We start from the raw sequence: 14,243 nt of genomic DNA, 5'->3' as shown, positions 1-14,243 counted from the left end.
AGTGACCAGGACCACCCTATTCCCTATATAGAACCCTACTAGTGACCAGTACCCACCCTATTCCCTATATAGTGCACTACTAGTGACCAGGACCCACCCTATTCCCTATATTAGTGCACTACTAGTGACCAGGACCCACCCTATTCCCTATATAGTGCACTACTATTGACCAGGACCCACCCTATTCCCTATATAGTGCACTACTAGTGACCAGGACCCACCCTATTCCCTATATAGTGCACTACTAGTGACCAGTACCCACCCTATTCCCTATATAGTGCACTACTAGTGACCAGGACCCTATTCCCTATATAGTGTACTATTGACCAGGACCCAACCTATTCCCTATATAGTGCACTACTAGTGACCAGGACCCACCCTATTCCCTATATAGTATAGTGCACTACTATTGACCAGGACCCACCCTATTCCTATATAGTGCACTACTAGTGACCAGGACCCACCCTATTCCCTATATAGTGCACTACTAGTGACCAGGACCCACCCTATTCCCTATATACTGTATAGTGCACTACTAGTGACCAGGACCCTATTCCCTATATACTGTATAGTGCACTACTAGTGACCAGGGCCCACCCTATTCCCTATATACTGTATAGTGCACTACTAGTGACCAGGGCCCACCCTATTCCCTATATACTGTATAGTGCACTACTAGTGACCAGGGCCCACCCTATTCCCTATATACTGTATAGTGCACTACTAGTGACCAGGACCCACCCTATTCCCTATATACTGTATAGTGCACTACTAGTGACCAGGACCATATTCCCTATATACTGTATAGTGCACTACTAGTGACCAGGACCCACCCTATTCCCTATATACTGTATAGTGCACTACTAGTGACCAGGACCCACCCTATTCCCTATATAGTGCACTACTAGTGACCAGGACTACCCTATTCCCTATATAGTGCACTACTAGTGACCAGTACCACCCTATTCCCTATATAGTGCACTACTAGTGACCAGGACCCACCCTATTCCCTATATAGTGCACTACTAGTGACCAGTACCCTATTCCCTATATAGTGACCACTAGTGACCAGTACCCTATTCCCTATATAGTGCACTACTAGTGACCAGTACCATATTCCCTATTTAGTGCACTACTAGTGACCAGGACCCACCCTATTCCCTATATAGTGCACTACTAGTGACCAGTACCCTATTCCCTATATAGTGCACTACTAGTGACCAGGACCCACCCTATTCCCTATATAGAACACTACTAGTGACCAGGACCCACCCTATTCCCTATATAGTGCACTACTAGTGACCAGGACCCACCCTATTCCCTATATAGTGCACTACTAGTGACCAGGACCCTATTCCCTATATACTGTATAGTGCACTACTAGTGACCAGGGCCCACCCTATTCCCTATATACTGTATAGTGTACTACTAGTGACCAGGCCCAACCTATTCCCTATATAGAACACTACTAGTGACCAGTACCCACCCTATTCCCTATATACTGTATAGTGCACTACTAGTGACCAGGACCCTATTCCCTATATACTGTATAGTGCACTACTAGTGACCAGGGCCCACCCTATTCCCTATATACTGTATAGTGTACTACTAGTGACCAGGACCCACCCTATTCCCTATATAGTGCACTACTAGTGACCAGGACCCTATTCCCTATATACTGTATAGTGCACTACTAGTGACCAGGGCCCACCCTATTCCCTATATACTGTATAGTGCACTACTAGTGACCAGGACCCACCTATTCCCTATATACTGTATAGTGCACTACTAGTGACCAGGACCCACCCTATTCCCTATACTGTGTGCACTACTAGTGACCAGGGCCCACCCTATTCCCTATATAGTGCACTACTATTGACCAGGACCCACCCTATTCCCTATATAGTGCACTACTAGTGACCAGGACCCACCCTATTCCCTATATAGTGCACTACTAGTGACCAGGACCCACCCTATTCCCTATATAGTGCACTACTGTGACCAGGACTCACCCTATTCCCTATATAGTGCACTACTAGTGACCAGTACCCTATTCCCTATATAGTGCACTACTAGTGACCAGTACCCTATTCCCTATATAGAACACTACTAGTGACCAGTACCCTATTCCCTATATAGTGCACTACTAGTGACCAGTACCATATTCCCTATTTAGTGCACTACTAGTGACCAGGACCCACCCTATTCCCTATATACTGTATAGTGCACTACTAGTGACCAGTACCCTATTCCCTATATAGTGCACCACTAGTGACCAGTACCATATTCGCTATTTAGTGCACTACTAGTGACAAGACCCTATTCCCTATATAGTGTACTACTAGTGACCAGTACCCTATTCCCTATATAGTGCACTACTATTGACCAGGACCCACCCTATTCCCTATATACTGTATAGTGCACTACTAGTGACCAGGACCCTATTCCCTATATACTGTATAGTGCACTACTAGTGACCAGGGCCCACCCTATTCCCTATATACTGTATAGTGCACTACTAGTGACCAGGGCCCACCCTATTCCCTATATACTGTATAGTGCACTACTAGTGACCAGGGCCCAACCTATTCCCTATATACTGTATAGTGCACTACTAGTGACCAGGACCCTATTCCCTATATACTGTATAGTGCACTACTAGTGACCAGGGCCCAACCTATTCCCTATATACAGTATAGTGCACTACTAGTGACCAGGACCCACCCTATTCCTGATATAGTGCACTACTATTGACCAGGACTCACCCTATTCCCTATATAGTCCACTACTGTTGACCAGGACTCACCCTATTCCCTATATAGTGCACTACTAGTGACCAGGACCCTATTCCCTATATAGTGCACTACTAGTGACCAGTACCCTATTCCTATATCCCTACTAGTGACCAGTACCCTATTCCCTATATAGTGCACTACTAGTGACCAGTACCATATTCCCTATATAGAACCCTACTAGTGACCAGTACCCTATTCCCTATATAGTGCACTACTAGTGACCAGTACCATATTCCCTATTTAGTGCACTACTAGTGACCAGGACCCACCCTATTCCCTATATAGTGCACTACTATTGACCAGTACCCTATTCCCTATATAGTGCACCACTAGTGACCAGTACCCTATTCCCTATATAGTGCACCACTAGTGACCAGTACCATATTCCCTATTTAGTGCACTACTAGTGACCAGGACCCACCCTATTCCCTATATAGTGCACTACTATTGACCAGTACCCTATTCCCTATATAGTGCACTACTAGTGACCAGGACCCACCCTATTCCCTATATAGAACACTACTAGTGACCAGTACCCACCCTATTCTATATAGTGCACTACTAGTGACCAGGACCCACCCTATTCCCTATATAGTGCACTACTAGTGACCAGGACCCTATTCCCTATATACTGTATAGTGCACTACTAGTGACCAGGGCCCACCCTATTCCCTATATACTGTATAGTGTACTACTAGTGACCAGGGCCCAACCTATTCCCTATATAGAACACTACTAGTGACCAGTACCCACCCTATTCCCTATATACTGTATAGTGCACTACTAGTGACCAGGACCCTATTCCCTATATACTGTATAGTGCACTACTAGTGACCAGGGCCCACCCTATTCCCTATATACTGTATAGTGTACTACTAGTGACCAGGACCCACCCTATTCCCTATATAGTGCACTACTAGTGACCAGGACCCTATTCCCTATATACTGTATAGTGCACTACTAGTGACCAGGGCCCACCCTATTCCCTATATACTGTATAGTGTACTACTAGTGACCAGGGCCCAACCTATTCCCTATATACTGTATAGTGCACTACTAGTGACCAGGACCCACCCTATTCCCTATATACTGTATAGTGCACTACTAGTGACCAGGACCCACCCTATTCCCTATATAGTGCACTACTATTGACCAGGACCCACCCTATTCCCTATATAGTGCACTACTATTGACCAGGACCCACGCTATTCCCTATATACTGTATAGTGCACTACTAGTGACCAAGACCCTATTCCCTATATACTGTATAGTGCACTACTAGTGACCAGGGCCCACCCTATTCCCTATATAGTGCACTACTAGTGACCAGGACCCTATTCCCTATATACTGTATAGTGCACTACTAGTGACCAGGGCCCACCCTATTCCCTATATACTGTATAGTGTACTACTAGTGACCAGGACCCACCCTATTCCCTATATAGTGCACTACTAGTGACCAGGACCCTATTCCCTATATACTGTATAGTGCACTACTAGTGACCAGGGCCCACCCTATTCCCTATATACTGTATAGTGTACTACTAGTGACCAGGGCCCAACCTATTCCCTATATACTGTATAGTGCACTACTAGTGACCAGGACCCACCCTATTCCCTATATACTGTATAGTGCACTACTAGTGACCAGGGCCCACCCTATTCCCTATATAGTGCACTACTATTGACCAGGACCCACCCTATTCCCTATATAGTGCACTACTATTGACCAGGACCCACGCTATTCCCTATATACTGTATAGTGCACTACTAGTGACCAGGACCCTATTCCCTATATACTGTATAGTGCACTACTAGTGACCAGGACCCACCCTATTCCCTATATACTGTATAGTGCACTACTAGTGACCAGGGCCCACCCTATTCCCTATATACTGTATAGTGCACTACTAGTGACCAGGGCCCAACCTATTCCCTATATACTTGTATAGTGCACTACTAGTGACCAGGACCCTATTCCCTATATACTGTATAGTGCACTACTAGTGACCAGGGCCCACCCTATTCCCTATATACTGTATAGTGTACTACTAGTGACCAGGGCCCAACCTATTCCCTATATACTGTATAGTGCACTACTAGTGACCAGGACCCACCCTATTCCCTATATACTGTATAGTGCACTACTAGTGACCAGGGCCCACCCTATTCCTGATATAGTGCACTACTATTGACCAGAGCCCACCCTATTCCCTATATAGTGCACTACTAGTGACCAGGACTCACGCTATTCCCTATATAGTGCAATACTAGTGACCAGGACTCACCCTATTCCCTATATAGTCCACTACTGTTGACCAGGACTCACCCTATTCCCTATATAGTGCACTACTAGTGACCAGTACCCTATTCCCTATATAGTGCACTACTAGTGACCAGTACCCTATTCCCTATATAGAACACTACTAGTGACCAGTACCCTATTCCCTATATAGTGCACTACTAGTGACCAGTACCATATTCCCTATTTAGTGCACTACTAGTGACCAGGACCCACCCTAATCCCTATATAGTGCACTACTATTGACCAGTACCCTATTCCCTATATAGTGCACTACTATTGACCAGTACCCTATTCCCTATATAGTGTACTACTAGTGACCAAGACCCTATTCCCTATATAGTGTACTACTAGTGACCAGTACTCTATTCCCTATATAGTGCACTACTACTGACCAGGACCCACCCTATTCCCTATATAGTGCACTACTAGTGACCAGTACCATATTCCCTATTTAGTGCACTACTAGTGACCAGGACCCACCCTATTCCCTATATAGTGCACTACTATTGACCAGTACCCTATTCCCTATATAGTGCACTACTATTGACCAGTACCCTATTCCCTATATAGTGTACTACTAGTGACCAAGACCCTATTCCCTATATAGTGCACCACTAGTGACCAGTACCCTATTCCCTATATAGAACACTACTAGTGACCAGTACCCTATTCCCTATATAGTGCACTACTAGTGACCAGGACCCACCCTATTCCCTATATAGTGCACTACTATTGACCAGTACCCTATTCCTATATAGTGCACTACTAGTGACCAGGACCCGCCCTATTCCCTATATAGTGCACTACTAGTGACCAGGACCCACCCTATTCCCTATATAGTGCACTATTAGTGACCAGGACCCACCCTATTCCCTATATAGTGCACTACTAGTGACCAGGACCCACCCTATTCCCTATATAGTGCACTACTATGACCAGGACCCACCCTATTCCCTATATAGTGCACTACTAGTGACCAGAGCCCACCCTGACCAGCAAGGCTGCGAACGCCAAGTTCCTTCTTTTCCCAGAATCCTTAGAGAGAATAGTTTAGACTTTTTAACTCTTCAAATCATAGAGGACACTTCATTTACTAACCCTTCAAATTATAGGGGACACTTCATTTACTAACCCTTCAAATCATAGGGGACACGCAATCTACTAACCCTTCAAATCATAGGGGACACGTCATCTACTAACCCTTCAAATCATAGGGGACACTTAATCTACTAACCCTTCAAATCATAGGGGACACTTCATCTACTAACCCTTCAAATCACAGGGGACACGTCATCTACTAACCCTTCAAATCATAGGGGACACGTCATCTACTAACCCTTCAAATCATAGGGGACACGTCATCTACTAACCCTTCAAATCATAGGGGACACTTCATCTACAACCCTTCAAGTCATAGGGGACACGTCATCTACTAACCCTTCAAATCATAGGGGACACGTCATCTACTAACCCTTCAAATCACAAATTGTAGATGGACTGAGGTGGATGATAGATGGACTGAGGTGGATGATAGAGGGACTGAGGAGGATGATAGATGGACTGAGGTGGATGATAGATGGGCAAAGGTGGATGATAGATGGACTGAGGTGGATGATAGAGGGACTGAGATGGATGATAGATGGATGATAGATGGACTGAGGTGGATGATAGATGGACTGAGGTGGATGATAGATGGGCAAAGGTGGATGATAGATGGACTGAGGTGGATGATAGAGGGACTGAGATGGATGATAGATGGATGATAGATGGACTGAGGTGGACGATAGATGGACTGAGGAGGATGATAGATGGACTGAGGTGGATGATAGAGGGACTGAGATGGATGATAGATGGATGATAGATGGACTGAGGTGGATGATAGATGGATGATAGATGGACTGAGTTGAATGATATATGGACTGAGGTGGATGATAGATGGACTGAGGTGGATGATAGATGGATGATAGATGGACTGAGGTGGATGATAGATGGATGATAGATGGACTGAGGTGGATGATAGATGGATGATAGAGGGACTGAGGAGGATGATAGATGGACTGAGGTGGATGATAGATGGACTGAGGTGGATGATAGATGGATGATAGAGGGACTGAGGAGGATGATAGATGGACTGAGGTGGATGATAGATGGACTGAGGTGGATGATAGATGGACTGAGGTGGATGATAGATGGACTGAGGTGGATGATAGATGGATGATTGATGGACTGAGGTGGATGAATAAATAAAAATGAATAAATAAAAATGAGAATCAAATTGTCAACGGGAAAACAGTAACAACAATAACCAAGTGTCAAAATAACCAACAACAACAATAAGCATACAGTAGAGTACATGTGCAGGTTGATCGGTCTGTCAGACACCGTCCCTCAACTTATGGCAGGCAGCAATGTAGAGCGCTGCCAACCCACAGCTCTCTGCGTCCTCCCCCAACAGGATGGGTAGCCTACTCTCATCAGAGAGGTCTTTGAAACCTTGAATAAGGGTTTAAACTTTGGGAATTTCTCTCTCTCTCTCTCTCTCTCTCTCTCTCTCTGTCTCTCTCTCTCTCTCTCTCTCTCTCTGTCTCTCTCTCTCTCTCTCTCTCTCTCTCTCTCTCTCTCTCTCTCTCTCTCTCTCTCTCTCTCTCTCTCTCTCTGGATGGCAAATGAGTTAAGAAGAGGATAACTCTCTGTTCCCGAAGTAAAGAAAAACAGACAGACACACATGCCGTTCTGCGCCAAACCAGAAGGGAGTGGGAGGGGACCTGGATGAAAGCAGAGATCCTGTCAGTGTGTGCAGTGCTGCTCATCTCATCTCACAACTGTACTATCCACTGTCGAACTGCTCCTGAACCGTCTGACTTCGACTGACTCTCTCAAACCTAAAGGGTTAAAGCAAACAACTAAAATCCCTCCTATTTTTTTTCCTCCGGAGGATATGGAGAGCCACCTGCCAACTTCTAAGGAGTAAAATCCCTCACACCCTGTCTCTCTTTCCTTCCTTCTGGAACTCTTCTGCTTTCTCTCTCTCTCTCTGAGTATTTCACCCTGACTCCTTATATTTTACCCCTGGCAGAGAGAGACTCCCATGGACCCCCGGGTTCCGCTGCTGTCGTTAGTAACTTGGAGCGCTCTGGGAACTTCGTGAACTTCCCCGTCTGTGCCTCTGTTCCGGAGTAGGAGAGAGAGACGGAGGGAGAGACGGAGGGAGAGACGGAGGGAGAGACGGAGGGAGAGGGGGGTAGCAGTAGTTGAAGCAGCCCTGCAGACGAAGACTCCTCTGGAGACCTCAGAACCTCAGGACCGGCTAGAACCAACCAGCAGGACATCGAGCTGGTGATACCTCCCCAGGGGACAGGCCACCATGAAGGGCCAGCGTCTCAACCGCCTCTCCCACCTGGGGCTACTCTTACTGCTCCTGGACCTGGACGTGAGTCACGGCTCCGCTGCTCCTGCTGAGGACGAGGATTACTACATGCAGGAGTTACTCACCAGGGACCACTACCACCACGCGGCACCTGAGGAGGAGATGGTACCACCCGTTCCCCCCTTCGAAGGGGCCCGAGGGACCGACAGGAACAAACGTCCCCCCAGCCTGGAGACGACCGACAGGATCAAACGTCCCCCCAGTCAGAAGGAGACAACCAACAGGAACAAGCGTCCCCTCAGCCAGGAGACGACCGACAGAAACAAGCGTCCCTCCATCCAGAAGGAGGCGACCGCCAAGGCAGAAAACGTCAGACAAACAGACAAGACCAGGGTCACTGAAACGAAGTCAGGTACTGTTACTATTTCTGTACACACACACACACACACACACACACACACACACCCTGGGTGACCATGTCTGATCTCTGACCTAGCAGAGTGTCCTGTTACTACCCAGGGTATGTCTGACCCACCTAGGGTGCCTGTTACTATGTCTGACCTCTCTGACCTAGCAGAGTGTCCTGCCCATGTCTGACCTCTGTTACTACCCAGGGTGCCCTGTTACTACCCAGGGTGACCATATCTGAGGGTGCCCATGTCTGACCTCTGACCTAGCAGAGTGTCCTGCTACTACCCAGGGTGCCCATGTCTGACCTCTGACCTAGCAGAGTGTCCTGTTACTACCCAGGGTGACCATATCTGACCTCTGACCTAGCAGAGTGTCCTGCTACTACCCAGGGTGCCCATGTCTGACCTCTGACCTACAAAGAGCAGCAGGTTTATTTTGTTGAAAGGTCAATCCCAAAGCTCCGTAGCGTGCTGTGAAAACATCATTGGGTCCCCGTTCTGAAGAGGTTGTGTTGGTGCAGATGAAGGCCATCCTATAAACACTGTAGTACAATGTTAACAGAGCTTTTAAAAAACCCACTGTGGATCTACTACTGTATCTGAGGAACGGTTTGATTAATGACCCTCATCTATATGTGTGTAGAGCGGCTGTACGATTACGTTACAACACCAGGCTGGCAAAGTCCTGAGACCAAACGTTATTATAGTCTTCTAATGCCCTTGGCGCCAACGTGTCTCTCTGCCTCTGATGATTCATTTCAAACAACGTGGTTGTTTTTGTGGTATTTTGATTGGCTAAAAGAGTCTTCCCAAAATGTTACCATCCAAATTCTCAGCCAATCAAAAGACAGATCTTTGAAACGACACCAAAGTCTTTAATTAGACGGTTGTATCGTTTTTTTTTTACAGCCAGTTACTGCCTAGAAACATGTTGCCTGGAAACATATGTTGCCTAGAAACATATGTTGCCTAGAAACATATGTTGCCTAGAAACATATTTTCCCTCAAATGTTAGTACGTAGGACACCAGAAGGTGTTAGGGATTAACATTGTGAGTCGGTTGCTGATAATTGGATGTTATTGTTGTATTATTAGGGATTAACATTGTGAGTCGGTTGCTGATAATCGGATGTTATTGTTGTATTATTAGGGATTATCATTGTGAGTCGGTTGCTGATAATCGGATGTTATTGTTCTGACCAGGTCAAGATAAGTAATGTGAACCAGACATTCATAGGAAACCTCCCAAGCGCCACCCTATTCTCTACGTAGTACGGACCCTGGTCAGAAGTGGTGCTCTATGTGGGGAATAGGATGCCATTTGGGACTAAACCATAGTGATACGTGTGATGAATCTAAATGTAAAAGTTGAGGCACACAGACATGGGAACATAGAAGATTTGAGGACAGAGATTCAGGGAACATCATCCACATCTAAATCAATCTGTGATGACCAGAGAGAGACAAATACATTTAATCATTTCTTTAGGGAGGTTTACTAGAGGAGCCTCTCACTCCTCTTCTATCCCTCTATCCCTCCATCCCTCTATCCCTCCATCCCTCTATCCCTCCATCCCTCCACCCCTCCACCCCTCTATCCCTCCATCCCTCCATCCATCCATCCATCCCTCCATCCCTCCATCCCTCCATCCCTCCATCCCTCCATCCCTCCATCCATCCATCCCTCCATCCCTCCATCCCTCCATCCCTCCATCCCTCCATCCTTCCATCCCTCTATCCCTCCATCCTTCATCCCTCCATCCCTCTATCCCTCCATCCCTCCATCCCTCCATCCATCCATCCCTCCATCCCTCTATCCCCCCATCCCTCTATCCCTCCATCCATCTATCCCTCTATCCCTCCATTCATCCATCCCTCCATCCCTCCATCCTTCCATCCATCCCTCCATCCCTCCATCCCTCCATCCATCCATCCCTTCATCCATCCCTCCATCCCTCCATCCCTCCATCCCTCCATCCCTCCATCCATCCATCCCTCTATCCCTCCATCCCTCCATCCCTCCATCCCTCCATCCATCCATCCCTTCATCCCTCCATCCCTCCATCCCTCTCATCCCTCCACCCCTCCATCCCTCCATCCCTCCATCCCTCCATCCCTTCATCCCTCCATCCCTCCATCCCTCCATCCCTCATCCCTCTATCCCTCCATCCTCCATCCCTCCATCCCTCCATCCCTCCATCCCTCCATCCCTCCATCCATCCATCCCCTCCATCCCTCCATCCCCTCCATCCCTCCATCCCCCTTCATCCCTCCATCCCTCCATCCCTCCATCCCTCCATCCCTCCATCCCTCCATCCCCCTCCATCCCTCCATCCCTCCATCCCTCCATCCCTCCATCCCTCCATCCCTCCATCCCATCCCTCCATCCCTCCATCCCTCCATCCCTCCATCCCTCCATCCCTCCATCCCTTCATCCCTCCATCCCTCCATCCCTCCATCCATCCATCCCTCCATCCCTCTATCCTTCCATCCTTCCATCCCTCTATCCCTCTATCCTTCCATCCCTCCATCCATCCTCTATCCCTCCATCCCAAATCAAATAAAAATGTATTTGTCACATACACATGGTTAACAGATGTTAATGCGAAAATAGTCCCAAATGCACCCTTCTAGTTCCGACAATGCAGTAAAACCAACAAGTAATCTAACTAACAATTCCAAAACTACTGTCTTATACACAGTGTAAGGGATAAAGAATATGTACATAAAGATATATGAATGAGTGATGGTACAGAGCAGCATAGGCAAGATGTAGATGGTATTGTGAGTACAGTATATACATATGAGATGAGTATGTAAACAAAGTGGCATATTAAAGTGGCTAGTGATACATGTATTACATAAGGATGCAGTCTGAGGCACACAGACATGGGAACATAGAAGATTTGAGATATAGAGTACAGTATATACGTATGCATATGAGATGAACAATGTAGGGTAAGTAACATTTATAAGGTAGCATTGTTTAAAGTGGCTAGTGATATATTTACCATTTCCCATCAATTCCCATTATTAAAGTGGCTGGAGTTGAGTCAGTGTCAGTGTCAGTGTGTTGGCCAGCCACCAATGTTAGTGGTGGCTGTTTAACCATCCTTGAGATAGAAGCCCTCAGTCTCCTCCCAGCTTTGATGCACCTGTACACCTCGCCTTCTGGATGACAGCGGGGTGAACAGGCAGTGGCTCGGGTGGTTGATGTCCTTGATGATCTTTATGGCCTTCCTGTAGCATCGGGTGGTGTAGGTGTCCTGGAGGGCAGGTAGTTTTGAGGACCCTTCAATGCGTTGTGCAGACCTCACTACCCTCTGGAGAGCCTTATTGAGGGCGGTGCAGTTGCCATACCAGGCGGTGATACAGCCCGCCAGGATGCTCTCGATTGTGCATCTGTAGAAGTTTGTGAGTGCTTTTGGTGACAAGCCGAATTTCTTCAGCCTCCTGAGGTTGAAGAGGCGCTGCTGCGCCTTCTTCACGATGCTGTCTGTGTGAGTGGACCAATTCAGTTTGTCTGTGATGTGTATGCCGAGGAACCTTGCTACCCTCTCCACTACTGTTCCATCCATCCATGGGGGTGTTCCCTCTGCTGTTTCCTGAAGTCCACAATCATCTCCTTAGTTTTGTTGACATTGAGTGTGAGGTTATTTTCCTGACACCACACTCTGAGGGCCCTCACCTCCTCCCTGTAGGCCGTCTCATCGTTGTTGGTAATCAAGCCTACCACTGTTGTGTCGTCCTCAAACTTGATGATTGAGTTGGAGGCGTGCGTGGCCACGCAGTCAACAGGGTGTACAGGAGAGGGCTCATCCCTCATCCCTTGTGGGGCCCCAGTGTTGAGGATCAGCGGGGTGGAGATGTTGTTCCTACCCTCACCACCTGGGGGCCCCCAGTACCCAGTCCATCCCCAGGGTCTCATCCATGATGACCTTGGAGGGTACTATGGTGTTGAATGCCAGCTGTAGTCCAGCATTCTCACATAAGTATTCCTCTTGTCCAGATGGGTTAGGGCAGTGTGCAGTGTGGTTGAGATTGCATCGTCATCCCTAGGGTGTTAGGGAGGGTGGAGGTGATATGGTCCATCCCTCAAAGCACTTCATGATGACGGAAGTGAGTGCTTGGGGTAGGTATCCTCCTTACCAGCCCAGGAACAATCCCTCTTGATGTGGGAACCAGACTGGTATAGGGATTGATCCCTATGTCCATCCACCCCAGCTCCATGCTCTGATCCCTCCACGGCTGGGGATGCCTCTGGGCCTGCCCTTGCGAGGGTTAACACGTTTAAATGTCTTACTCACCTCGGCTGCAGTGAAGGAGAGTCCGGGGTTTTCGTTGCAGGCCGTGTCCACCATTGTCCTCCATCTGCCCAGCAAGACATCCTGGTCCGTGACTGGGCTGGATTTCTTCCTGTATCCCTTGACCATCCCTGCCACATGCCTCTTGTGTCTGGGCCGTCCATTGAGATTCTACTTTGTCTCTGTACTGACGCTCTTGTTTGATAGCCATGGGAGGGAATAGCTGCACTGTTTGTGTTGAGTTGAGTTTATTTTCCCAGTTCATTAATCCACGTTTCAGTAAAAGTGCCGGTTTTAGCCAGCCGGCTAATTTTCAACCGCAGTCCCTCCAGGTTATTAAAAACTTACAATATAGACAATAGCAACATAGAACATTAGACTGGGGTTGGGGTAAGACATAGCATACAGACAGAGCAACATAGGACAAGCAAGACATAGCATCAGACAGAGCAACATAGGACCATCCCCTGACACATCCATCTGGCTCATCCATCTGTCCCTCTTTGTGAAGAACATGCCATCCCTCCATCCACGAGTCATCCCTTTGTCCCTGGACCATTACAGTAGTGAGTTCTTGTGCAGCTTGTTGTTTGCTCCATGCACTATATCACTGTATCCCTCCATTTGAACTTCATCCCAGTCAGACAGAAGGCCATCCATTAATGTCAGGCCAGGAGGGGCCTCCATCCCTCCATCCCTTCATCCCTCCATCCAGCTCATTGCTCACTCTGACCCTGAGTCTGCCTTCAAGGTATGATTTCATCCATCGGTCATGTTACCAGTCCCTCCACTCCATCCCTCCATCCCTCCACCCTCCATCCCTCCATCCCTCCATCCCTCCATCCCTCTATCCCTCCATCCCTCCATCCCTCCATCCCTCCATCCCTCCATCCCTCCGTCCCTCCACAGATACTGTAGATGAGAGACAGCAGGCTAACAGAGTCTTTAGTATTTTAGTCCCAAAATGCACCCTTTTGTTCCTTAAAACCTTTAACAAATGAATAGTGAAGTATCTTTGTGATCTTTGTTAATTCATGGATTTCAACACTTGAATTGTGGTGT

The 14,243-nt window shown here is 47.5% G+C and overlaps 1 protein-coding gene across 1 annotated transcript in view; it reads left to right on the top strand.

Annotated features, from left to right (window-relative positions):
• The first annotated feature begins 7,794 nt into the window (after positions 1 to 7,794).
• The window catches only part of LOC112239372 (inactive carboxypeptidase-like protein X2), a 97,097-nt gene continuing 90,648 nt past the window's right edge, over positions 7,795 to 14,243 (top strand). Inside the window, exon 1 of the mRNA XM_042315463.1 lies at positions 7,795 to 8,879. Within this exon, the coding sequence (XP_042171397.1) occupies positions 8,465 to 8,879 (415 nt within the window). The 5' untranslated portion in view covers positions 7,795 to 8,464. The remainder of the gene's footprint in view (positions 8,880 to 14,243) is intronic.

This window comes from Oncorhynchus tshawytscha, unplaced genomic scaffold, assembly GCF_018296145.1.
Source record: "Oncorhynchus tshawytscha isolate Ot180627B unplaced genomic scaffold, Otsh_v2.0 Un_contig_2854_pilon_pilon, whole genome shotgun sequence".
NCBI lineage: Eukaryota > Metazoa > Chordata > Actinopteri > Salmoniformes > Salmonidae > Oncorhynchus > Oncorhynchus tshawytscha.
The sequence above is the reverse complement of the archived record's forward strand: the minus strand, read 5'-3'. Positions and strand labels throughout refer to the sequence as shown.